At 43.9% G+C, this 27,381-nt stretch overlaps 1 protein-coding gene and 1 pseudogene across 2 annotated transcripts; both read right to left on the bottom strand.

Annotated features, from left to right (window-relative positions):
* Positions 1-427: 427 nt before the first annotated feature.
* LOC103099865 (ketosamine-3-kinase-like) lies at positions 428-2,762 on the bottom strand (annotated as a pseudogene).
* CDK9 (cyclin dependent kinase 9) lies at positions 428-17,056 on the bottom strand. 2 transcript variants are annotated; one of them, XM_016427982.2, is made up of 9 exons: positions 16,924-17,056; positions 15,220-15,335; positions 13,592-14,303; positions 12,592-12,673; positions 10,453-10,543; positions 9,947-10,113; positions 8,040-8,211; positions 7,137-7,285; positions 428-6,429 (listed from the first exon to the last, which is right to left on the bottom strand). In XM_016427982.2, exons 3-9 carry the CDS (start codon positions 14,086-14,088, stop codon positions 6,061-6,063), a joined length of 1,527 nt encoding a protein of 508 aa, XP_016283468.1. In that variant the 5' UTR covers positions 14,089-14,303; positions 15,220-15,335; positions 16,924-17,056; the 3' UTR covers positions 428-6,060. The 2 variants fall into 2 exon arrangements, with proteins under 2 accessions (XP_016283468.1, XP_001362505.2); XM_001362468.4 differs by having other exon boundaries at positions 16,909-17,054.
* Positions 17,057-27,381: the final 10,325 nt, after the last annotated feature.

Below are 27,381 nucleotides of genomic sequence, written 5' to 3'. Positions count from 1 at the left end.
CTGGTCAATCTCAACTTCTGACGTTTATCATACAAAATAACCCCTCCTCTCCAATGGGGTTAAAGACCTAATGAGGGGCAGTTAGGTTACTAAGTTCCAATGTGGCCTCCATCACTCATTATTTGTGTGACTCTGGACAGGTTACTGAATCATGTTTGACTCAGTTTCCTCATCTGTAAAATAGACTGGAGAAGGAAATGGCAAGCCTAGTATCTTTGTCAAGAAAACCCCAAATGGAGTCATGAAGAGTCAGTCATGACTGAAAAGCAACAAGAGGATGAATATGAGGCCATTTGAAAAGAATGACTGATACTAAGGGTGGGGAACCAGAAGCCTTAGGTAACTCCCTCAGTGGGGTTCTTCTGCCTATTCTCTGAAGCACAAAATGGGATAGGATTTTGATATCACCATGCAGACAGGCTTCCAGTTATTTTCTGTTAACAGTGGCCTTTATTTTATTTTTTTTCAAGCTTTGTCTATTTTATTGATATACAAGGATGTCACAGCTGTCATTTAAACAGCAAAAGTAAATACATTGTCAGATATCACTGAAACAGCTTAGATCATTGAAATCTTCATGGCAAAAGGGAGATAAGCATCAATACAATCATTAAATTTACCCTATCATTAAAATACTAAATAAAGCAGGTTTACAATTCAGTTCAAGACTCTCATGCTTAGGAAAATGAGAAGACAACATGGAATAAATTTTAAAAGTATAAAAAACTCCACTTAGCTAGGAATACATTAAGCATTGAAAAGCCCATTTCATGTGATAACAGTAGTCTATATAGCAAAGGAGGCAAGAGAAAAAAGGTATCTATCTGTCTAGATAATCTGGAAGCCTCAACTTGCATGGTAAAAATCAAGACTCAACTCAGCAACTCCATTATGATAACATTTCTGATCTGCAAATCTTGGGGGGAAAAGAGAACAAATTAATAGATTCCTTCAAAAGTATTCTTAAAAAAACTTCAATTTGTTGGTATCCTGAGAAACACAGTTCCATCTCCCAAATCCCATCAAAATAGAAACACTTGATCCCTTATATTTGAAAAATAGCTATTGGATTAGTAGAGGTTCTAGACTCTTTTGCAGGGAAAAAAAACCCAGAACGCCATTATTAGAAAACACAAGAAGCTGCTGCATCTGTTTTTACTAGATTCAGCAATCCTAAATGTTCTAAAATTTCTAATTAGTGACTTTTATTTCCAGATTTAAGCCATTCTAGTAAAAAAAAAGAACTGACCAATTCTTATATTCTGCAATAAGGAAGATAGCTGGCAAGGTGAGGAAAACCTGTTTCACATTTCAAGAAAAGTTTCTAGAACTACAAAAGTTGAAAGGAATGTTTTTAAATAATCAAGAAAGAAATGAAGGCATCTATTAATTATCAAACTTTCTTGACCATACTTCAAATAAGTTCAATTACTATACTTTTTCTATCTTGGTAACATGATGGCTAAATGCTGCCTGCCATCCATTACTTCACAGTATCATTATCCTGGAGCATAGCTTAATTATACCTTCCTTTATCTGGCATCTAGCAAAATATTCAACCTTAAAATAAAAATATCTTTAAGCTGTGGGGTATTTTTCATAGTTGGTGAATAAGCTACTATATGTGTCTGTAGTTCTGGATTAAGAAGTATCTTTATTGAGCTACTCTAGTTATAGGAAAAAATTAAAAGCAAAATATGAAACCCAATCCTTTTGAGGAAATGGTGGTGTTCAGGGAAAGAGAGGGCAGAAACAAGAGAAATCCTAGACTTTAGATGTTTGACTATAATGTTACATACCTTCTTAGAGAAATAATACTATGTTTGAATTGCCAAAGATGGGAGAGGCCAGAACCCTAAAAGAGACAGCACTCATTTTATGAGGTTTCTCATTATATCCAGAGAAGATCCTCTATACCCTGATCCAAAATGATTCCAATGATTCAAGTAGTGAAAGAGCTGATAGAGTTTAAGTCGCTTCTCAAACCCTGAAACTTTAGGAATTTTGTTGTGGTAAGCCGAGTAAAAAGAGCTGCCAAAGCCCCCCAAACATTCCAGCTATGGAAAGCTCAAACTCTGAGTGGCCATAAAAAGAAGCTGGATCAAAGATAATTGGCCCTGATGCATCCTCTGCTAGATTTCCTCCCCAGAGATCTCCATGTAGTAGGGCAGGTACACATTTCCAGATCTTGGAACATGCCAGGTGAGACCAAAGTTCTCTTGTTTCTCTATCTCCAGATTCCTCCTCCACCATGTCTATCTGGGGTTGAAGTTGGTGCCTGGTATAGAATATTACCCAGTCCTCCTGCCAATCATTTACCTGAGGGAGGTATCCACAGCAGGTTACCACATCAAACCCAAATTGGTCCACAAATTGAAGTTCTGCCTGTCCGCCTCCCCTTTCCTGACAGTTTTCTTTTCCTTCCTGAGAACCTCACCACACTTCTTGTTATGAAGGTGTAGATCAGCTAACTGTGATCCAAGCTTTGCAGCATGACTGTTTAAATATCTCATGTCCAAATGCTCCATCACTAGTAAACTCCCATCCCCTGGCACATCTATCACTTTAATGGGTCTGGGTACTCTCACTGTGTTTGTTTGCAGGATAGCAGATAAACTTGCCATTTCACCTTCAAACATTCTGACTTGTGGTTCACTTTCACAAATACCTGAACTCTAGCCCTGGCTAATGCACCTGCCTGCTGAGTGGTCCGTGGCTTTGGCCATGGAACTCTGCAGCTCTCACTTCAGTAGCTCCTCCATTTTTCTCGCCCCTGAGTCCAAGTTCAGCCCACTAGCTTCCCACTTTGGGAAGGGAGCAGCAACAGAGGCCTTTAAATAAAAACAAAATCCAAAATACCATCACAGAGGTTGCAATTGCTGCTACACAAAACTCAGCAAAACTGATGCACTGTTTAAAGCAGGGCCCTGCTGGGCCTCCCTTTTGTCTGTGATCACAGACTACAAAGCCTTAGGAGGGCCAAATTAAAGCTGAGGATATTGGTGAGGTCTCATTTACAAGCAGGTTAAAAAAACAAAAACTATTCCTTTGCAATTAAACAAAAGGAATATTTTTACATATACATTAGGGAAGAAATGCAATCACTTTTGTTTTCAATCTTTAACTTCTATCTTAGAATGGACACTTAAGTATTGATTCCTAGGCAGAATAGCCGTAAAGGCTAGTGATTGGGGTTAAGTGACTTGCCCAGGGTCACAGTTAGGAAGATTTGATTTGGATCCAGGACCTCCCATCTCTACACCTGGCTTTCTATCTACTGAACCACCTAGCTACCCCCCTATTCTATTTCCACTGCCCAAGAGTGTGCCCAGCATACCAAAGAATCCTTGGTCTTCAGATTACAAACAAGCCCTCTAACTTCTACCCTATACAAGTGTGAGAGGGCATTAAGGGAGAGAGGAAGCATTATAGCTAATAGCTTGTAAGTGTAGAACTTGTGGATGGTGCAGTGGCTAAAGTGCTGGACCTGGAGTCAGAAAGACAGAAGTTCAAATCTGGTCTTACACAACTAGTTGTTTGATCTTGGACTAATCACTTAACCTTTATCTACCTCAGTTTCTTCATCTGTAAAATGGGGACAATAGCTCTTACCTCTCAGAGTGGTTATGAGAATGAAATGAGATTAGAAAGTACTTTGTAAACTTAGCGCACTACATTAGAGATTACTCACTTTATGTAAATTTGCATTGCGCAAATTGAACTTTACATATAAGAGAATTCTGAAAGAAATCCTCATTTCAAAAATCAGAAATTCTTTAGCTTTATTATAGAATAGTGTGCTCTCTCTCTTTGCCCCTTTCAGCTTGATACTCCATGGTCTCACTCCCACCTCCCACTCCCCTCCAAACAAAAAAAACCCAAGTGAAAGCAGACTTATCACCTTCTCATAGGGGCTAGGCTTGAGACTTCTAACCCCAAGAGTGACCACCTTTACCTTGATCTACCCATCTGTCTAAGTTCTTCCTCTCCATTCTAGGGAGACACCCCCAGTGACTGATGCTGTGCCACCTATGTTCCTCCTCCTGCTTTCATCAAACTCACTTTACCTAGAGGTCTTCAGACAGGTGCACTTATGTAAATCAAGATGACTTTAGGGCAGGTCTCAAGCCATCAGGGCATATTCTTTGTACATAATTATGTACTCTCTGTACATGTTAGTTCTTATTGTGGTGCCATCTTTAGGTAGAAGGGTCAGTATATGGAACGGAAGTCACACCTTGAGAATTAAAAAAACATTTTGCCTCATTTGATCCTCACACTCTAATGAGAAAAAGCAGGGATAATTATTTCCATGAACAAAGAATTTAATAATTAGAAGGGTCCTCAGGGGCAAAGCCCAAATGATACTTGAAACAAGAATCCCTCCTACAATAGAGCCAACTAGTTGACCATCTGGCTTTTACTGCAAGATCTCCAGTGAGAAGCTCACTACCTTCCTCCTAAATTAGCTCATTCAACTTTTGGATAGCTCTAATTAATTTTTTCTCTATATAAAACCTAAATTTGTTTCCCTACAGCTTTAATCCATTACTTATCCTTGTGATCTTTGCTTCCTTTACTATTTTACTTTAATAACATTTTAGAATTTTCAATAATTGAAGACAGGCTCACTGGCCTATAGTTTATAGATTCCATTCTCTTCCCAGTTTTAAAAAATTAGCACTATATTTACCCTTCTCAAAACTGTGGCATCTCATGGGTCCCTCTACCTTTAAAAGACCAATGATGGCACACTTGACCATTCCATTTTCTACTTATTTCAGTAATCTAGAAATATATATATATAGTTCATTGGAGTCAACTGACATGACTAAAATGCAGGGAGGCCCTCCTTTGCCCTCTTCTTTATATTAGGTATTGATTCTCAATTGGTAATAGTTTAATTCTTTACAAAGGTTATTCCCCTTGGCAAATTATACAGAAGGAAAATAAGATAGGAAGAGCAGCTTTGTGACCAGTTTCTGTCATGATCCCAGCTCCCTGAAGCAGGGCTGCCTCCTCTACTTTGAACTTTCCTCCAACATGGTTACTTAAGTCCATTTTTGTACACTTAGCTGTAAAGCAGTAAACATTAAACAGATACAGAGAGAAGTGAAGCAAGTCGCCCACCAGGGGCATACAGATAGGAAATTAATGCAGTTATTTCTGCCTTACCATGCTGCCCCTGATGGTCACAAATAGGGCTGGTAAGACCATGACTACATAGGAATATGAAAGGTACAACTGATCACAGAAATACAGAAGTCAGCCAGCTAGGAAGTCAACTTTTAATTATAACCAATGTTGCCAAGCAAAAAAATCAAACAGCGGTAACATGATAAAATTCTTCTAAAAAGAAAACCAAAATTGCTCTTCTGCCCTCCATGATGCAAGTGGGACCAAGGAGGGACTAGACCCAACTGATCTCTTTGGATTCCCAGGGCTCACTCCATGGAAGAGTATCTCCCAGAATATATAGTGAAGGGTATGGGAGGACCATGGAATTCAAAGAGGGCTGGTGCTCTAATCTTCCCTTCAGTCAACAAGTCAGTCTCCTGTCACAGGCAGGACTGGGAGAAGCTGCCAGTGATTTTTCTAATAACGGGGCCCTAAGGCTATCCAAGATAATCTTATCCCCTGGCTATTAGAAAGAAGAGGAGCCTAAGGATCTCCAGAATGACTAAAAACAAGAGGACAGCCTAGGAAAACTGACTGCTTTCCTCAAAAAATGAGGTCCTCTTCTAGAGGAAAAGACAGTGCCAAGTACTGTCCATAAATGTGGGTCCTGGGGATGGCATAGCCAGATGCTGCAATGCCTTTCCATCAGTCCTAGCTCCATCCTTACTAGCTAGCTTGCCATTCCCCCCAGTACCTAGAGCAAAAGTTTAAAAAATATATATATATGTGCAATGGGAAACAATGAAAATGCCCCATAATCTCAGCAACATAATAGTCACATGTCTCTCTCTATATATGTAAAAAAAACAAAACAAAAAAAACCAACCCCCCAAAAACAAAAACAAAAATCTCCCAACAAAAAAGGAACAATCTCGTGTGACCTTAGAATACTCGGTCAAACTCTGTCTGATTAGTGGCTGCTGGGTTGCGGCTCTGATTGGCTGGCTGTTGGGGCATGTGCCCACCGCCTCTCCGTCGGGGTGGAGCCAGGTACTCAAACATGGAAGTACTGTGAGTGGAAAGCATATTCTTGAGGTCTGAGGGCATGGGGTCTGACCAGAAGAAGTCATGGTTGAGGGCATCGTCACTGTCAATACGCTGGGTAGGGTCCAGCACCAGCAGTTTGTCAATCAGGTCCAGTGCATAAGGGTCCTTGACATAGGCTTTAAGCCGCTCTTTTACCTTCCGCTTCTGTCCTTTAGGCAGTTCCAGTTTCTCATACAGCTCGTATTTATCCACATTGGGCCACACCTACAGGGGACAGAAGAGCCCTTATATGATTAACTTAAGAGGTAGCAGGAGGTTTGCTTTGGTGGCAATTCAGTTGAGTTAATTAGCCCTGGACAGCAGGATGTTCTGGAGCCCAAATCTGGAGTTTCAACCCTTAAGCTATGTCCCTGCCTGCCATTTTTGTCCCTGCTTGAATAAGCAGCAAAATTGTTCTCCTGGTACTAATGGAGGGCCATGGGTCAGAGACTGCTCAGCACAGCACAATAGAAAAGGCTCCTCAGGCCACTCTGTGCCAGTTCTCTGGGACATTCTAAAAGGGCAGCATCTAATTGTCACATCTAGCATCTTGCCCAGAGCCATATGCATTCAGGTCCTTAATATAATACTTAAAGGAGCTTGTTTTCAGCTATTCCTGACAATAGTGAGCATGGTGGAAATTTGAAGGACTGGCAAATTTTTTTGGCAGATTGGTTTTATTCCTAATTTATGCTAATCAAATGGGCTTCACCTACAAGTGGTCCTATTTGGGAATAAGGGGGTGGGATGATGGCAGGTTATCCATATCTATTTTTGCCACAAAAGGAATTGAGACATAGAAAGTGTCCCAAAGGCAACAGTTGAAACATCTGCATTTTGAAATGATTGATGCTTTGAGTCTGAGCAAAAAGGTCATATTACAGAAGGCAAGAGCCTAGGATACCCATAGGATTGGTGAGGGAGAAACCTACCTCTGAGGTAATGGAGCCACAGAGCTGACTGATGAGGGCCAGCTGGTGCTGCTCCGTGTTACCCTGCATGATAGGGCTCCGGGTCCACATTTCTGCCATGATGCAGCCTCCACCCCAAAGGTCTATTGGAGGGCCATAGTCACGCTCTCCTGTGGACAAGAGCAAAAGAGACATTTGCAGTTGGGGAGCTTAGGCCATCTGGAACCCCTTAGCTTTCATCCACATCTCCTAGGAAAAGAGAAGGACAGATGATTAAGTTAGTTTCCCCATCTCTTCAATGCAATTAGTCTTGCTCCACCCTCCCAAGACAACTAGGTGGTACAATAGATCATGTTGGAGTTGGAGCCAGGAAGAATTGAGCCCAAATCCTGCCTCAGATACTTACTAGCTGTATGACCCTAGTAAATCACTGTTTCCTCACCTGTTCTTAACCTGAAATCTATGTAGGTTTTCTCTGTAAGTTTGCATCTTTTATCTTATGGTAAGAAAGTTTTATATACATATATCCTTTTGTCAAATGATGTCTTCTCTAATGGGGAAGGGGAGGGAGTTAATCTTACTATTTTAAATGTTATAAATAAATGAATTTTTAAAAATAGCGAGGATGCAATGACATATATAAAAAACACTTTGCAAACCTTAAAGCACCATGGTTATGTCTGACCTCATTTGACAAAGGAGGAAACCTAGACCTGGAGAAGTGACTTGTTCAAGATTAACAGGCCAGTTAGTAAAACCATGACTAGAATCAAGTTTGACTCCTGGCACTTTTCTCATTATACCACAGCTTCTAAGGCTTTGGGAAAGGGTGCTCTCAAATACTAGAGGCCATGTCATTTATTCCACATAATCCTCCCTCCCCTCCCCCCATCCTGGTGTCTCCATCTACATCCATGACCATACCAAGCAACAGTTCAGGGGGCCGGTACCAGAGGGTCACCACTCTGTTAGTGTATCGGTTTGGCTGGCTATTCTTGGCAAGACTGAAAGCTCGAGCCAAACCAAAGTCAGCCAACTTCAGGACCCCATCTCGGGTGATGAGCACATTGGCAGCCTTCATATCCCGATGCAATATCTGTATCAAAAATGAACATACATACAAAATGAAGGTTAGAGCCTCAACATGCCCTGTGGTATGTGTCTAGGGGATGTGGTTTCACACTGGAAGTACAAGATCAGAGCCTTAGGAAGCCTCTGGGCCATGTTCTGCTAACTGGTGCACACCTCCCCTAGTCAGGCACACCACACATTTCTTCTTCCCCAAACTCCTAGCTATCATTTGACTTCCATTCTCCTCCTCACTGCCTAAAAATCATGTTCCCAGAACTTCTGACCCTATGAAAAGAGGAAGTTTTAGTGGAAGGGGATTCAATGAGAGACTTCCGGTCACATTAATGGACTTTTTGAGACTAGAAACACCAGGAAACCACAAGACTATTTGCTTATAAAGTTACTACTCATCTAGCAAGCAGTCCTCCTATACAAATTCTAACTAACCTTTAAGACCCAGGTCATATCCAACCTCTTCCATAAGGCCTTCCTTACTCAATGACTCCAGCCCACTGAGAAGAACTCTCCTTCCTTTGGCCTCCTCTAGCACTTGCTAGCTCTCACTCACTTGGAACTTCACTACACCATAAGGCAGTCTCTACTATCATATTTGTTTTTATCACATTTCTTCTGGGCTGTTAAAATAGCTTCCTGGTTGGTCTGTCTCAAGTTTTTTCTCTTCCTAATACATACTTCATATAGTTGCCAAAGTGATTTCGGTAAATAACAAGTCTGACCAGGCAACCCCACTCTTCTACAAACTCCAGTGACTTCCTACTACACCTCTAGGATCAAACATAAATGCTTTGGTGTGGCACTTAAAGCTCTCCTAAATCTGATGCCTTCCTACCCTTTTGGCTTTATTCTATACTATTTCTTTCCACATGTTGTTCCTTACACATGATACTCTTCTGCACTGATTGTACCTTGGCCCTGAGAGCCCCCTCTCCTCACTGCCACCTCACCAGGTCTTCTAACAAGTCTTTCCTGATCCCCTTAGCTGCTAAGACCTTCTCTACCAAAATTATCAACATTTATTTCTCATCTGATTAGAGATGAGGGGATAATTTTCTGTGTGTTTGCAAACTAGATTACAAAGAAAACCAGAATAGATCTCAGGTTAGGAACTCCTGTTAAGAGATGTATATGCTGATGTCTTTCTGGATAAAACAGAAGCTCTCTGAAGGCAGGGGCTATTTCATTACTTTTGGTTTTTATATTCTCAGGCCCTGGAACACAGTAACTGTGTACCTGTCTTGTTTCCCCAGCTAGGCTATAAACACTCTGGGGGGCAAACAGTGGATCCTACACATCTTAGCCCAACCATGCCCTTCACCATCTAGCATTGATCACAAACTGGCCTTTTCCACTACTCCAGTGAGCCCATCAATGTTTCATGGTTGGATAGTACTGTGTCAGCCTCTCAACCGGTCTCTTCAGCTCTAAGCCATCTTACACACACTGACAAAATAAAATCGTCTTCTTTTCACTTGACAACTCCTCCCCTTCATATTAAACATTCTATCTGCAGGACAAACTTCAATCTCCCTCATCTAGCATTCAAGGATTCCCACTACAATCTAGTTTCATACAACCACTACAACTATATCCCATTCTATTTATCCACTAGTTCCCTCTAAAGAAAGGTCCAAATACCTTAGTTATTTTCACCCCTACTTTCTGTCCAGGCATTTCTTATTATAACAAGCTCTACCCCCTCCCCAATTCTTCCTGTCTTGTGGAAGGGTTGTTGGGCTCACCTTATTCCGATGGATATAGTAGAGGCCATTGAGCAACATTTGCATCACCTTCTTGATCTCCGACAGAGTGAACTTGACATGGGCATTGCTCAGCAGGCCAGCAAGGTCATGTTCACAGAAATCAAACACCAGGTAGATGCTACCTTTGCAGCGGTTGTAGGGAGAGGCTAAGATGAGATGAGAGAGAAAGAATGGTCAAAACCCAGAACCTTCTTCTCCACAATCAGCCCTAAATTGAACCATTGTGTTAATCCCTACCAATGTAAGCAGCAGGACCCAGAGAATTGATCAGGCTCTCTGGGGGCATTAGATACAGAAGTCCAATAAGAATTCATTGACATCTCCAATGCAAGAGGAACAAAATAAACAAATAAAAATTAAGAGAGGAGAAGGAAAAAAATCAGGATCCAAAGGAAAATAAGTCCATGATTTAGTTTCCAGAAATGGAGACAGACACAGAGGTAGGACTAAACCTTAAACTACAAGAAGGTAGAAAAACAAGTTACCTTTGGTCCTACAGATCTCAATTAGGTTGACCACATTCTCATGTTTGAGAAGCTGAAGGATCTTGATTTCCCTTAAGGCAGTGATGGGAAACTGGTATGGAAAAAAGAGGCCAAAGTGAGAGATCAGAGTGAACACAATTTAGGGCAGCAGGATTACAATCCATCCTCCTAACACCGCCAAACTGACATAGTTCTGAAATAGAGATCCAACAGCATCATTTCCTTGCTCAAAAAACTTAAGTGGCTCTACTGTCTGGAGGATAAAATACAAGTTTTCTTTTTAGTATTTATACCCCCTTTCACAACCTAGTTCCAACCTGTATTTGAAGACTGATTTCACATAATTCATCTTCCAGGAAAATTGGCCCATTTATTTTTTCCATATACAGAACATCTCATTTCCCCATCTCCATAACTTCTGCACAAGCTATCTTTGAGTGGCAAAAATCTCTCCCTACTTACACATACTTCTTAATATATGTGATGCCAGAAGTGAGCACTTACACATACTTCTTGAAATTGCAATATTCCTTCATGGCTCAGTTCAAGAACCACTTCCTACCTAATTGGTATACTGACATTTCAAATGAATGAATGGGGAGTGGGGAGAGGGAGAACAAGATTTTCTACCCTACTTCAAGACAGTTTAAGCTAGAGAATCTCTAGCGGTCTAGTTAACTTCTCCATCACTACAAACTGTTAAAAACTTGGGATGAATCTGAATTGGAGAGAAGGTTCTAAGTAGACATCTGACTTCTAGTACCAACTTGGTGTGACCTTGAGCTAGTCAATAATTCTCTGTCTCAGTTTTCTCCTATCTAAAATAAGGGAGGAGTTGGTACTTCTAACACTGTTAATAGTAATTAAATGTTAGAATCCTAGATCTGAAGTGGTTCTCCACTTATGTTACAAGTTGTTTCCAGCTCAAAATCAGACCTATATCTGGGATGGGTAAGTGAAACCTGGGAAATTGCAGAATTCATAAATATTCCACTTCATCCTTGAAGCACCAAGCTAAGCATAGCAAAGCACCTGTTACAAGGCTTTACTCTTTGACTCTGAACACTCTTTACCAAATGAAACAAACTATCCCAATTCAACCATTACAATGCTGATGAACTCAAATGTATTCCTAGTGCCCAATTAAACAGACATTCATTAAGTGTCCAGTGTGTTGGGGACTCTATGCTGAGTATTGGGCAAGATAAAAAGTTTAGGTAAGATAAGTCATACGATCTATGTTCACTGCTTCATCATATTCCTCTTTGTTTCTTTAAGAGGGTGGGGGGGAGGGGGGGCAGGGCAGTTGGTGGTTCAGTGGTTAGTCAAGTCAGAAGTCAGAAGGACATAGGTTAAAATCTGGCTTCCCTCATACACTTCTTCGCTGTTTGTCTCTAGGCTAGTTACTTAACCCCAAATGCCTACCCTTTATCAATTGTCTGCCTTAGAACAGATCCTTGTATCAATTCTAAGACCAAATGTAAAGCTTATAAAAATAATTTTAAAAAGAGCCAGAAACATTTCTTTTGGGGATTGGCAAGGTAGTTTCTTTCTAGCCAAATTAAAAAAAAAAAGTGTTCATAAGCTATTAAACCCTTTTTATATAAGCCTTAATAGAATAGAGTGGGAATAACATTTTTTCTAGGAGTCAATAGTCATTTGTCTGCATAATTAGGGCATTAGAATTCCCACCACACCATGACTCCAAACATTTTTAAGGGTAGGGGAGAGTGTCAACAGGAAGGGGAATGATAAGAGAGGTTCTATTGGTATATTGCACTGATCAGTAGACTTTGGTGTGGAGCAAGTTCACAGACTATTAGGACTAAAAAAATTGGAAGTTTTAACATAGTATTTAATGGAATCAAAAGGGTCTTTGAGGTATTAATCAGGTCTAAAGGACCAGATATGAACAATGAAGGCATATAGTAAGAAGGGTCTCTGAAATGAGCTTATCTGAATAGTTACCTTAGTTCTACAGAATTAAAAAAAAGAAGTCAGTATCCAGCAGCATTGCTGATTGATTTATGGTTTCCCAAGATACTAACCACAGATAACAGACTGAACAAATTGAGAAGACAATTAGGGTCCAGGTTTCACATCCCCCTTCAGCTTAGGGCCCAGATTCCATTCACTTACCCCCTCCTTTTCATTTTCCATCAGCACTTTCTTCAGGGCTACCTTCTTGCCGGTCTGTCTGTGTTTGGCCTTGAAGACTTCACTACAAGCCAAGGAATAGCACATGTATTTGTCCAGGAACCCTTTCTGCCCAGCACCCCTCTCCCAGAATTTACCAGATTACCCTCTCTCCCAAGTTCTTAGATCAATTATCGGAACTGGAAGCTTGGAAATCACCTATTCCTTTCATTAGGTAGATGAGGAAACTGGGGGTGGGGTGGGGAGGGGTTCTCCCAAGATCACATTATAAATTAGTAGCAGAGGTAGAACTAAAACCCAGGCTTTCTGAATCCCAGAACCTTGCTCCTGCCACCAAACCATGCCCTTCTTCTAATTAAAAATGAAACACACACCTGTCTGTTAGGAAAATCTTACCTTCAGACCTACCCTTAAATCCTATCTTAAAACTCTTCTTTTTCCATCCCTTTCTGAGTCTTCTTTGTTCAGCTCCTCCCCTATCAGCTCCTTTCTCCCCCAAACTTAAGCCTCTTCGCCTTCCCAGAGGGCTTTCCTTTCCCCGCCTCTTTTCTCTCCATAACTCGAACCTCCATCCCCTCCAAAGCGTTTCTTCTCTAGCTGCCCCTAAAGTCCAAGATTCCCGGCAGACCCAACCAGGGACCCGGTCCTCAAGCCCTCCAGCTTCCCCTTCTGGGACGATCTCGGGACCCAAGACCAAACCCAAAGAGCCCTCTTCGGGCTCGGAGTCCGAATAGAAGGGACTGGCCTCTAGCCCCGGGCTTTGGAGCCCGGCGGTTAACTTTCCCGAGTCGGTCCCCTCCCCACCAGGCGATCCCTCTGGGCCTCGGCCACTAGGGCCTCGCCCCTACCCCTCCCCAGCGTCCCATGAGTTCCCTTACTCTGGCCCCCACCCCCTCCGCCCTCTCCAGGCCCTGGAGGTCCCTTCCGGTCTGGGGCCTCTGGAGGCCCCAAGTTCCCCGCCCTGGCCCGGCCCAGCGCTCACCCGAAGGTGCCCTGACCGATCTTGGCCAGCTTCTCGTACTTGGTCACCTCATCGCAGAAGGGGCATTCCACCGTGTCGTACTGCTTGGCCATGGTGGCCTCGCCCGTGCCTCCCGCCGCCCCACTGGCTGCCCCCGCTGGCCCGGGCCCGGGTCCCGCTGCAGCTGCTGCCGCCGCTGCTGCCGCCGCCGCCGCTGCCGCTACCGCCGCTGCTGCCGCCGCGCCCCCCACGCTCCAGCTCCCTCCTCGGCCCCGCCACTTCCGCCTCCCCGGCCACTTCCGGCCCCGAGGTGCCGGTCCCGCCTCTTCCGCCCTGCGGCTGCCGCCGGGACCCCTGGGACTTGTAGTTCCCGGGAGGACGGGGGCTGCTGGGGCTGTAGAGCCGCCACCGCCGCCAACACCGCCACTACCGCCGCCGACACTACCAACACCTCCGGGGCCTGGAAGGCGGGGCCCCGGGATGGGGGCGGGGGCGCGGGGCGGCCCGTCCCGCTGCATTGGCCCGACAGCTAGCTTGTGGAGCTGCTCTGGAGCGGATCCTGGGCGAGCTGCAGTCGTCTCCTCCTCCTTCTCGGCTCAGGCTTCTCCGACGCCGCCGCTGCCGCCGCCGCCGGGCTGGGGGCGGGGAGGGGAGGGCAGGGGGAGCCGCCCCCGGGAGCCGGAGCCGGGCCCGGGGACGCTTGCTCCTCTCCTCCTCCTCTCCCAGGCCCGGGCTGGGGCAGGAAGGGAAAGAGAGGCTGAGACAGGAGGAGGAGAGGACACTGAGAGGGGGTGGGGGCGATGGGGGGAGCCTGGAGGGGAGGGGCTGGGGGCGCGTTATAAAGGGGGGTGGGGAGGCGCCGCCCGGCCTCGCCCGCCTACTCCGCGGGCGCACCTGCCGCGGCCCCGCCCCAGCCTCGGACCCAGCCCCGCCCGCTGGGGGGGTTGTCACGGTGCGTCACCGGCTCCGGTCGCGGCCCCTCCTCCCGGGGGGGTCCGGTCCCCCACCTCCCCTCTCCCCTGAAAGTGCTGAGGAGAGGAAAGCGAAGAGCGACGCCTGGGAGCCTGGAATCGAGCCCTCGGTTCGCCGACGGGGAGCCGCCCGGCGCGTCCCGTCAGTAGCACAGCCGTGCCTCAGTTTCCCTTTCTGCACCCTAGGCCAGGGCACCGAGGGCGCCCCCGGGGTCTTGGCCGTCGTGAGGACGGCAAGCAAGCCGAGCCCTTTCCTTCCCTCCCCCAAACCCTCGGGCTCCTAGCCGAGAGAACAGGCGAGAAGCGCACGGAGGAGGCGCGGAGTGAGCGGGGGCCGAGCCGGGGGGCGGGAGCCGCCTTCCCCCCGCCGGCCCCCCAGGTTCCCTTGGTTGGTATGGCAACCGATCGCCGCCAGGGGGAGCAGCGAGACTAGAGGAGCGGAAGAAGGGGCGGGCAAGGGGTGGGAGGAGTCCTGCTTGGGAGGCCTTTGGGGTTCTGGTGGCTAGGCACCCGGGGCCCTTTCCCACTTTCACTTGGGACACGAAGACCCGGAGAACCCAGCACCTAACCAACCCTTTCGATTTTCTGGGGCTGGATTAGGGAGAAGAGAGAAATGCTCTTCCTTCTGTAGCCTGTTTCCTCTAGGGCAGGGTTTGGGCATTCACTTTGCAAACTCACCATGTCCAAAACTGACCTCCTCACTTTCCCTCAAAATGGGCTATCTCTTCCGACTTCTCCATCTCTGTCACTGGGAACTCTTTCAGGATGAAGACCTCTCCTCCTCTGGCCCGGACCTAGGCAGGGAATGATTGTTAACAATACTGAAGGTAGTCTAGACCCCAGTATTTGCAGGAGGTGGACCAACTGGTGTGAAAGGTCCCTCCAATACAGCTCAATAGCGAATGCAGTGTTGAGAGCTGGGGGGGAGGGGCACTCAGTGGTTAAGTGACTTCACTTGCTCATGGTCAAAAAGCCAGTATGTGTAGCAAGAACTTGAACTCCAAAACCTGCTGTCCACCAAACGGGCTATCCATCATTATGCCACAAAATGTTAATCACCATAACAAAAAAGAATATATTTTTTCTTTTTTTAACCTTTACCTTCCATCTTAGAATCAATACTAACTATTGGTTTCTAGGCAGAAGAGCAGTAAGGACTGGGCAATGAGGATTAAGTGACTTGCCCAGGGTCACACGACTAGGAAGTGTCTAAGGACTACATATGAACCCTGGACCTCCTATCTCTAGTCTTGGCTCTTTGTCTACTGAACCACCTAGCTATCCCCAAAACACAATATTTCAATCAATTCTCTCATTTCATTGAAGAATGTTTATGCCCTCCACTTGAAAAGACTTAACTTCTCATCCTATGTGATTCTCCTTGGAATCCTTCAAATCCTCCATAGTGATTCTTATTACTGCTTTTGATAAGTCATTACAATAAACAATAATTCACATTTATATTTTATGGTTTACAAAACACTTTCCTCACAACTTTATTCAATGGTGCATGCATTAATGCCCCCAATTTACAAGTGAGGAAAGGTCTCAGAGAAGTAAAGGGACTGACCTATGGTTGTATAGTTAGCCAGGCCTTCTAAATCTTTAAGTCCAGTACTCCTTTTTTCTCTTTTCTTTTTAGTATATCCTGCTGCATGACTGGTCACTAAAGCATGCCCAAGCTTCCTTTGAAGTACTCTTTTAAAACCTTCCTTCCTTAATCCCTGACTCCCACATGAGTTCAATGGATTCCCTCTCTGCACTCTGTGCCGGAGCTGTCCATTGGCTGTCCTGGCCTTGCAGAAAAGGCCCAATCCATCAGCAAGGAAGCAAGGAATATAAGCTTCCAGATACCCAGACGTAGGGATCCCCACTTTTCCCCTAGATTATTGCAACAACCTCCTTCAGGGTCTTTTTCTCTATTCTCTTCTCCTGTTCCTACATAGGCTGTTAGATTAACCTCTTTGAAACTATGTCATTTCTTGATGGAGAACACAAAATGGCTTCCAACTGCCTCTAGCATTAAATCCAAACTCCTTGGCCTTGTGTTCAGTGCTCCCAAAAATATCTCCCCAACCTTGCTTCCAATATTGCTTCACCCTATCTTTCCAGCTCTCTGTTGCCCTCCACTAATTCTCTGTTGAAGACTGGCTTCCCCACTGGCCTAGGGGAACCCACCTAGGACTTTTCTGTTTCTTTGCCCTTTTTTGCTGGCAGCGTTCCCCCTACCTGGAATGCAGAGCCTATTACATCCTAGATAGGCAATCAATTTAATTCAACAAACATTTATTAAGTACTTACTATGTTCCACGCACCAGGATAGGACAGGGGGAGTGAGGACACAAAGATAAAAAATGAAACAATTACCCTTAAAGAACTTACAGTTTTGCAGGGAGAGGAGAACATATAAATAGGAAATTAAATACAAAATAGACACAAAATAATTCCTAGGTAGGGGGAACTAGCAACAGGGAAGGTGGAGGTCGGTCAGAATAGACTTCCTGTAAGAGGTGGCAGTTGATCTGAGCTTTGAAAGAAGCTAGGGATTCTATGAGGAAAGGGGGCATTCCGGGCATAGGGGATAACCTGGGCAAAGACACAAAAACAGGAGATGAAATATTGTGGATAGAGAACAGAAAGCAAATCAGTTGTATTGGATGCTACAGTGTGTGAAGAAGAGTAAGGTCTAATAAGTCTGGAAAGTCTGGAGCCAAATTGTAAGAGGTTTTAAAAGCCAAATAGAGAGAGGCATTTGTATTTTATCCTAGGAGCAATAATGGATAGCCACTGGGATGTCTTCAGGGAGTGAATAACATAGTCAAACCTGGGCTTTGGGTAGTTGGACAGCTTATGGGGGATGGAAAGGAGAAAAGAGAGGCTGGATTCAGGGATTTGGAGGCTACTGCAATTGTCCAGCTGAAAGAGGTAAAAGGTAAAGGCATATATTTGGAGAAAAAGGCATGGATTTAAGAAATGTCACTGAGGTAGAATTGACAAGATTTAACAATTTGCTTGGATGTGGAGGCTAGAAGCTAAAGGAGAGGAAAAAGTAGAAGATGCTTGAAACCAAGAACCCAGGTGACAGGAAGAATGGTGCTACCCTCAACACAGAAGTTAGGAAGAGGGGAGGATTTTGGAGGAAAGATAGTTTTGTTTTGGACATGTTGAATATGAGATGCCTTACAGGCATCCAGTTGGAGATGGGCAATGGGTAATTAATAATGTGGGGATGGAGTGGATAACATCTATAAATTGTACTTTGTATCTTATTGTCCACCAAAGCCTTTCTGCTTTAACTACTAGACATGAGACTTAAATAGTCACAAAATAAATCACTAGCTCAGAATTAGAAGAGTAGAATTTTCTTCCATCAAAAAATATTTCTGGAGCCCAAGCCCCTGGGGAAATGGGGTATGGGGACTTTAAATAATCTGTCCTTGATTCCTATAAAAATCCAAGAACTGATAACAAGGTGTCAGTAGGTCCATAACTATAAATCCAGAGAAGCTCTCTTGAGAGGAGAGATAACCAAGAAGGATCATAGATTCAGAGCTGATAGAGGCATTAGAGGTAATTTAATATAATCCTAGAGGCTGAAAGGTGAAACAACCAGTTCACACTCTACCAGCCTGACAGAGTCAGAATTCAAACCCAGATCCAGGGAACACTGTAGATTTACCACTTTTTTCCACAATGCCTTTTTCCTTGTTAAGCTTGGAAGACCCTAAACAGAAAAGACAAAATGACAGAAAGGTGAGAAAGAAAAAAGGATATAAGATAGATTTCAGGAAAATGGATTATTTTTGGGGAAGCTGTGGCCTATAAAAGTGAGCTGAGGGGCAGCTAGGTAGCATGAGGGATAGAGTGCCAGGCTTGGAGTCCAGAGGACCTGGCCTCAGATACTTCTTAGCTATGTGACCCTGGGCAAGTTACTTAACCTCAATTGCCCAGCCCTTACTGCTCTTCTGTCTTAGAAGTGATACTAAGACAGAAAGTAAGGGTTTAAAAAAAGGGGAGGGGCTGACATACCAGTTGGTTTTTTGCCTTCCCCTTCAGAAGAAAGGCTAGCATACAACAGGACAGGTCTGGTCCTTGATGGAAGAAAAGTCTTGTGTCCATTTGTCTCTTCCCCCAAGCAATAAGAGCAGGCTACCTTGGAGCAGAGGCACATTGGGAGCTGCATGTTTGTCCAAAGTGGCCTAAGGAGAAATCCTGGGAGTAGATTTTCCCCACTCAAAAAATGGCAGCAACTGAGGCACTAGATAGATTTCCAAGAGAACATTGAAAAGGTAGGCTTGACCACTTGTGACCCAAGAGGGAGGTTCAAGGATAATATTTATGAACCCCAGAATCTCATGTAGATGAACTTGAATTTATTGTGTTATGCATACCCTAAGCAGTATAATATTGAGATCCAGCCATCTGGAAGGTTTCCTGGGTAGGACCTATCCTAAGGCTTGCCTAATTTCAAAAGTACCCAAGATTGAGAATTTAAATATTAGACATTCTACATAGATTTAAAGGATTTCCTGATACATTGTGCTCATTGGAGGAAGAGGACCACTCACAAAGTATCTGAATGCTGGCCTACTTAGAGGTCTGTTGGAAAGGGGGATGCTCATTCATGAACCCCAAAACATGCTTGCCTTCAAGGCATTGTCCAAGGTGCTCCTGGAGGAGGGGACATTAGAAAGGCTAGAGGTGCTCTTAAAACTGAAAACTATAGGGTGAACAAGAAGTTTTCTGATCCAACAAGCAGAGCAGCTTCCTAGGACACAGGAAATTGCATGGGACTGATCTTTGGCCAGACCATGGTAGCTGTAGGAAGCTCGGGAGTCTTGAAGAAGCATTTGTTAAATTAAATGGGCCACCAAGGGCTTAAATGGGAGCTGTTTGTGCTAAATTTTGTAGAATTCAAAAGATTGAGAGAGCACCTGCACCCCCAGAGAGGTACTATGCTAGGAGCATTGAGATGGGGCTCCCAGAGGCCTCCTTGATAAAGTTGTTTCCCAGTTGACAGTGATATACAAGAGGCACAATTTTCAGATCTTTCAGAGGTCCTCAAATGCCTGGCAATGCAACAACTTCCTCATACATCTTTGAGGATCCATTCTTTTTCCCCACCCCCTCTAATTCATTTTTTTAGCATATGGCCAGAATAATCTTTATATATAGCTAAATTTAGATAAGAGAAACATTAACTACTAACACAGTATATTGTGGAAGTGCCAGGCACTGTGTGCAGATCAGATCCTGTCATTTCTCTTTAAAAACATTCACTGGCTCCCTATTACCTATCAAATAAGGTGAAACACCTTCCCCTGGTATTCAACACTTTCCACAACTAGGTGCTACCTTGCCACCTTGCTGGCCTTTTCTCATGTTACTTCCTCCATGAGTTCTAGGCTTCAGCCCAGCTGGTGACTGCCCCTTACCCTGCAAATATTTGCCTCCTTTCTCAGGCAAGTGCCCTCCTCCTCCATGTTCTGATTTCCTGTCTACCCTCTAAAACTCAACTCATAATTTCCTCCAGGAACTTCTTCATATACCCTTTTTGTCTCATAACTCACTATTCTTGTTCAGTCATTTTCAGTCATGTCTAACTCTTTGTGATCCCATTTGGGGCTTTCTTGGTAAAGACACTGGAGTGGTTTGCCATTTCCTTCCCCAGCTCATTTTCCAGATGAGGAAACTGAGGCAAACAGAGTTAAGGGATTTGCTCAGGGTCACACAGCTAATAAGTCTCTGAGGCTGGATTTGAACTCAAGTCTTCCTGATTCCAAGTCTTGCACTCTATCCACTGGTCACCTTGCTGCCCAACTCACTAATACACTTATCACATAATTGAATATTACAGTCACTGGATATACATCTTGTTGCTTGAAGGCACTGACTGGCATGTTAATATTGTAACCCCCATACACACACATGCATACACACATATGCTCTGAACCAAGGAAAGGCTTAAGAAGCATGGATGGTATTGGATCATATTTCTTTTTTTAAACCCTTACCTTCTGTCTCCCAATCAAAACTATGATTGGTTCCAAGGCAGAAGAGTGGTAAGGGCTAGGCAATGGGGGTTAAGTGACTTGCCCAGGGTCACACAGCTAGGAAGTATCTGAGGTTAGATCTGAACCCAGGACCTCCCATCTCTAGGCCTGGCTCTCAATCCACTGAGCTACCCAGCTGCCCCTTTGGATCATATTTTGTTGCATTGCATTGTAGATGAGCATCAATGGTCTTGAGCATCTGTCCCACTGTTCCACTCATGCCCTTTTGCCTATTTCACTGTTATTTGTGATTTATGTAATAAAGATGGCCACAACAGACGACTGCTAGCATGCTTGCAAATACAAAACTAGGGTTCCCAGTAAAATAGACCCCCCCCCTTCCCAGATGGCCTAGGCCTTTTGCTCCAGGGAGGGACATCAGGTTATCTGTAGAGGTCTTGGAGTCAAGAAAACCTAGGTTTTAAATCTTTCTTCTGACACTTATCAGTTTTATGACCACAAGGAAGTCACTTCATCTTCCTAAACCTAAACTGAATGGGAAGGAAACTTAGAATCCCTGGAGCCCAACCCCTTCTTTTTACAGAGGAAAAGGAGATGCCAAGACATTTAGATGACTTGTCCATCTGTAAAATGGACATCATAATACCAGAAGCGCCTACCTCATAGGGTTAATGAGAGGCTCAAAGGTGAGAGGGAGAGTTAATAGATTCAAAGGTAATACTGAGTGTTAATATGCAATCATGAAAACCCTATCAAAATGTCAATTATTATTCGATGACCCCTTGTCAGGCTGCCATTTTATAGCCCTCAGGCATCTGGCTCTAACCTATCTTTCTGGCCTAATTCTATATGACTGTCCCCTTTTTAACTCTAGGTCCCAGTCAAACACAACTTGTGTCTGTTCCTCAAAGTTGGCCTTCCCTCTCATCTCTGGGCCTTCACTCAGGCAGATCAGCATGCCTGGAATACATTCTATTAACTCTGGTCTTTCTTCAAGGCTTTGCTCAGATGCCGCTTCTAGGAAGTCTTGCTCCATCACTCAATTGTGAGTGTTCTCTTCCTCCAATTGCGTCCTATTTACATATTGTATTGCAGCTTCCCCTCTCCACCCTCAAGCAGATTATAAACTCCCTGAGGGATTATGGGAAATCTTTCCATGCCTTTCATTTAGTTTAATAAATATTGGTTGAACTGGCTTGGAAATTATGTAAATATATATACATATATGTATATATGTCCCCCTCACAGGAAGGTGTTTTTAATTCTACTTTTTTTCAATAATATTTTATTTTTCCCAATTACATGTAGAAACTATTTTAAACATACATTTTCTCTCATTCGTTTGGAGAACATTCTCTAAATTCTCTCACTCCATCCTCTTCCTCCTCCCTGAGATGATAAGCAATTTGATATAGGTCTGTGTAATTATATATTATGTTTATATTTATAGGTTTCTATATGTACATTATATACATATACGCACCAATTATGTCATGTTTATTTACATTTATAATTATAATTTTCAAGCCAATTTTATGTGTGTATGCGTGCATATGTGGAGAGAGTCTCAGTCTTAATAATACTCTTTCCATTAATCCACCATTATTTTAGGACACTGTTTTGAATTGTAGTTATTTGTAAGTATATATCTTATTTTTACGGAGAGGCCACGCGCATGAAAGGTTCATGTATCTCTGGGCATAGGCTGCTAGTAGGCACTCAGTGCCAACAATATCTGTTGATTTGTTGATTGTTGCAAGAGTTCCGCTGTTAGACCGGAATCCTGTGTTCTTCCTGGGGCATCTTTGACCTGGCCAGCAGCCAGCAGCACTGGGGAGATGATGCTATGGCTTTGCTTGGGGATCTGTAGGGCTCAGTTCTCTGGTCCGGCCTCCGAATGGGATGGAGGCCAACATGATGGGAGCTGCTAAGTGACCTCAAGAAGTAGCTGAGTGTGCTAGTTCATCATCAAACCATTAAATGTTAAGAGCTGGGAAAGCGCTTAGAATTCAGAATGCCAAGAGCTGGGAGGCGCCTTAGAACACGGAATGTTTGAGGTGGAAGGGGCCTAAGAACAGAATGTTAGCACTAGGAGGGACCTTAGAATAAAGAACGAGGAACTTGAGAGCCTGTTAGAATGTTAGAGCCAGAATAGGCCTCAGCTCTGATCCGGTCCAACTATTTCATTTCCCAGAATGGTCTTGGGTTCTAATCTCACTCTTGACACCATATATATATGTATGTAACCTTGGGCAAGGCCACGAGGACTTCATCTCCCAGGGCTTCTGTTTCCTCAACATGGTCACACCACCCCAGAAGTGATTGGGCTTTGAGTGGCTTAGGGGTAGGGACCTAGCCAGATTTACAAGTGGTACAAGTTGAGGGGCACAGGGAACTCCCTGCTTCCTAAATTATTTTCCCTTTCAGGAGTCACAGGCCTGAAATCCTACCATGAAAGAGAATTCTTTCAGTTAAAAGTTTATCCACTTCCTGGAGCAGCTAGGTGGCTGGTGGATAGAAAGCCAGGCTTGGAGACAGGAAGTCCTGGGTTCAAATTTGACCTCTCTTAGACACTTCCTAGCTGCGTGACCCTGGGCAAGTCACTGAATCCCAAGCACCTAACCTTTACCACTCTTCTGCCTTGAAACTGTGACTTAATATCAATTCTAAGACAGAAGGTAAGGGTTAAAAATAAAAATGTTTAGCCACTTCCTGCAGATCCTCTTTTAAAAAGTTAATTTCCTGGGAGGAATAGGTGGTTATGTCACTAATGCTTCAGACTCCTGGAGGAGAAGTCACCCTTCATTTTCTTTCCTGGTCTTGGTATATGGTTTTCCATTTATTCTATATTGGTTTCAAAGCCAGGCCCCGCATCTCACACTCACTGTGGAGGGAAAGGATGAGGAAACTGAGACCCTGTGAGGGGAAATGACTTATGCCACCTCCTGGGGGGTGGAGGGAGATACGGATGCTGTCCCTGGTGGGGAATGACAAAACAAGATGACTATGGCCCAACAGGATATGACTCAGGAAGTGGACTCCAATGTGGGGAGAGGGGGAGGAAAGGAAGGAAGGAGAATGCTGGAGATGGGCCTAGCAGAACTGGGCTCAGCTCAGAATTTGGCCCTGGATATCTGTCCCAAAAGCCTGGGGATTTCCACTCGTTGAAAGTTGGAAGCAAAAGTCTAAATATTTGAAGTTTGTCTTTGGTGCTTTTTTTTGCTCCTTTCTTCCTTTCTTTTAGAAATACTTGACCTCTTACCCATAGCAGAAAGCATTCATTGGACAGCAGAGCTGAAAGAGATGTTGGAGGTCATTCAGTTCACTCCCCTTATTTACCCGTGAGGAAACTGAGGCCCTACTGGGAAAGGGACTTACCTAAGGTCACATAACAAGTTAATGACTTCCTTTTTTGTGTATCTCTTCTCTTCAGCTTGTCTCTTTCTGCCCAAACAAAAGTCAGGATGTGGCTGTGTGGTGGGCAGTGAAAAGGACCCCAAGAGCAATGGGTCCTGATTCAGAGGGCCTGGCTTTGAATCTCTGACAGTGGACTTTGGACAATCACTTAAGCTCTCTGAGCCTCAGTTTCTGCATCTGTAGACTGGATGACCTCTAAGGTCCCTTTAAGCTCTAAATATATGATCCTTTGACATATACACATATGTATATGCACACATTCACATGCTGGTAAATGTTTAACAAAGGAGCTCTCCAAAAAGGAAGTGCATGCACAATACACCTCTAAGTTTAATTGACAATATTAACACAAACATTTCCTTTATCATTTTCTTAAATCTAGATAACCAACAAAATCTTAAATCAAGCCTTGATTGATTTTTATGGTTGTTGTATAGTCGTGTCCCATTCTTTGTGGCCCCATTTGGGGTTTTCTTGGCAAAGATACAGGAGTAGTTTGCCATTTCCTCCTCCAGCTCATTTGACAGATAAGGAAACTGAGCCAAACAGGGTTAAGTGACTTGCCCAGGGTCACACAGCCAATTAAGTGTCTGAGACCAGATTTGACCTTACATCTTCCTTACTCTAGACCTGGCACCCTCTCCACTATACTATCTAGCTGCCCTGATTGAGAGTATATGCCAATTTCCAAGGTATAAATGTTCACCCTGAACATTTTACAATCAACTCTGAAAAGCCAGGACAAGTTGGTTCCATAAGTGTGTGCGTGTTTGTGTGTGTCTTTATGAAGAGCTTTGTGTCATCTGAAGAAGGGGGAGACAGAGAGGAAGGAGGAGGCAGAGTCTACATGAAAACACGTTTCAACAAACAGAAAAGGAGTCCTGATACAATCAGTCCATTGACAAGCATTTACTGTTACTAAGCACAGGTTATAGGGCATATAAAGAGTTACGGCATAATCCATGCTCCCCATGATAATGAACAGTAGCTGACACATCTAGTGAGCTGAGGTTTACCCTGTTCTGCACGTGCGTGACCTCACTTGATAACCCTGGGCAGAACGACTTGGAGTAGGAGTCTCCCATTTTATACCTAACCCAGATCATTTTAGCCTTCAGTGCCTCCAGGTCAGTCAAGGAGGGTTAGATTTCAGCTTTCCTCTCCAGGGTTCTCTGGTACCTTAAAGGAGATATCTAGATTCTCTGCTAATGGCTTCAGCCCCCAATGACGTTCTTTCCCAAGTATAAGGAGGTGGTCTCTTGTACCCCAATTCTATTAGCCACTAATGGTCAGATAGCTTTTACATAGAAATATTTTCTCCCCAAACATCCACCCCCAATACATGAGGTACAGAATCCTGCTCCCTACTCGCACTCCCTACCACTCTAGTTTCCAGGAAGAAAGGAGGAGGTTAGATCCATAACTTATCTCAGTTCCTCTAGAGCATGGTTCCAGTTCTGACTCCAGAATCATCCTTGGGTTTGAGTACCAGGCATTCTGGGTTCTCAGGGCTTCCATTGGAGGCACCAGCCTGCAGTTTTGGCTCCAAGACCACCCTGGGTGGCTCCAACTCCCAGTCCTGTGGGGATCATCTCTGACATCTGAAACTGAGGAGGACAAACAACAAAGAAGAGAAATAAACACCCTCAAGCCCATTTCTTAGACCTATTGTAAAAAAAAGAACGGGGAAAGAAAGTCCTTTCCCTCTTCCAAGTTCAGTTCATGGTGCCCATGCTATGGAAACTTCAGCCTCTGAATGCAGATGAAAAGAGCGATCAGCTCAACCTTGCCCATTTTAAAACTCTAAGCAGCTCCTGGAAGGAGGCCACTGCTACCCATGTGGTAGGCAGTCTGGACATGTTCCACAAAGGCCTCTCACAGGAGCCTTCATCTTTGGTTAATTGGGTTAACTTTGGTTGGCTGGGCTTGCCCAGAGAAGCCTGGGTTACCTGCACATGAGGAAACCAAGAGGAGAGAGAAATTAACTGTCTTGGTCAGGGTCAGTCACACAGAAAGTAATACATTTATACTCTATTAGAAGAAGTTAAATGACATAAATATATATATATATATATGCACATATATGTGTATATAAATGAATAACTAAAATATGAAGCAGGATAAGGTGTCACAAAAGGCACAAAAGATAATGGGATTTCAGAAGGAGAAAAGACGAAGATTTTAGGGAAGAGGCAAAGCAGAGGTGAATCTTGAAGGAGAAATATGGATTCCTATAGGTCAGTGATGGTGAACCTTTTAGAGACCAAGTGCCCAAACTGCACCCTTACACCACATGTGAGGGAGAAAGTGCTCCTATTGGCTGCTGGGCAGAGGGGCAGAGGAAGTAAGGAATGTCCTCAGGTGAACATGGAGAAGGGGAGGGGAGCAGTCCCCTCAGGCATGCATGCCCTAGGTTCACCAACATGGCTTTCAACACATCTAAAACTACACTCATTAATTTTCTCCTCCTTTCTTCTTAATTTCTCCAGTGCTTTGAAGGCACAGGCATACTTCCAGTGTCCCAGACTCACAACCTTGGTGTTATCTCACACTCCTCTCTCTCATCCCTAATATCTAATCAGTTGCCAAGTCCTATCATATCTGCCTTCACAACATCCTTCCTATACTCCTGCTTCTGTCCTATTATTCAGCCACCCCTCTGATTCAAGGCCTTATCCCCTCAGGCCTGGCTATTGCTTTGACCTCCCTGGTTGGTCTTGCCTCAAGCCTTTCTCCACTCTAGTCCATCTTCTCCTCAGTGATTATGCTGATCTTCCTAAAGCATAGGTCTTAGCATGTCACTCACCTGTCCAATAATTTGCTGTGACTCCCTATTACCCCAAGGGCCAAACATAAAATCTTCTCCTTGATTTTAAAACTGGCCCATTCTATGCTTCTTACACTTTACCCACCTCAATGTACTCTGTGATTCAGTGGCACTGGCTTCTTTGCTGTTTTTTTTTTTTTGCCCCAAACACTCTATCTTCCAAACTCTAGGGAATTTTCTTTCTTTTCCCCCTTTTTTGTTTTAAAAATAAGTCTTCATTGATGTTTTCTGTTTTTTTACATACTCATAGTTATACTTAATATCCCTCTAGCTCTGGGCATTTCAATAGACTTTTCAGCCCTGGTCTCTGCCTTCTGACTTTCCTGGCTTCCTTCAACTCCCACCTTGTGCAAGAAGCCTTTCCTCTATCCCTACTTAATGTTAGTGCCCTCTGCTTGTTGGTTATCTACCCTCTATCCTGACATGTGCCATTTATACACTGTTCTTTGCCCCATTAGACTGTGAGGTCCTTGAAAACAGAGACCTTCACTTTTTCTTATATCCTCAACACTTAACATATTGCCTGACACATAGTAGGCTCTTAAAAAAAACACACACAACTCTTCTCTCTTAGAAGTGACA

This window comes from Monodelphis domestica, chromosome 1 (genome assembly GCF_027887165.1).
Source record: "Monodelphis domestica isolate mMonDom1 chromosome 1, mMonDom1.pri, whole genome shotgun sequence".
Classification (NCBI taxonomy): domain Eukaryota; kingdom Metazoa; phylum Chordata; class Mammalia; order Didelphimorphia; family Didelphidae; genus Monodelphis; species Monodelphis domestica.
Note: the sequence above shows the minus strand (reverse complement) of the source record. Positions and strands in the feature narration are given on the sequence as shown.

Coding starts and splice junctions, on each gene's coding strand:
- CDK9 (XM_016427982.2), bottom strand. CDS start 14,088: ATGCAGCGGGACGGGCCGCCCCGCGCCCCCGCCCCCATCCCGGGGCCC. Junction 7,286..8,039: donor GCCCCCTGAACTGTTGCTTG/GTATGGTCATGG, acceptor TCTTGTCCACAG/GAGAGCGTGACTATGGCCCT. Junction 6,430..7,136: donor GTGGCTCCATTACCTCAGAG/GTAGGTTTCTCC, acceptor TGTCCCCTGTAG/GTGTGGCCCAATGTGGATAA.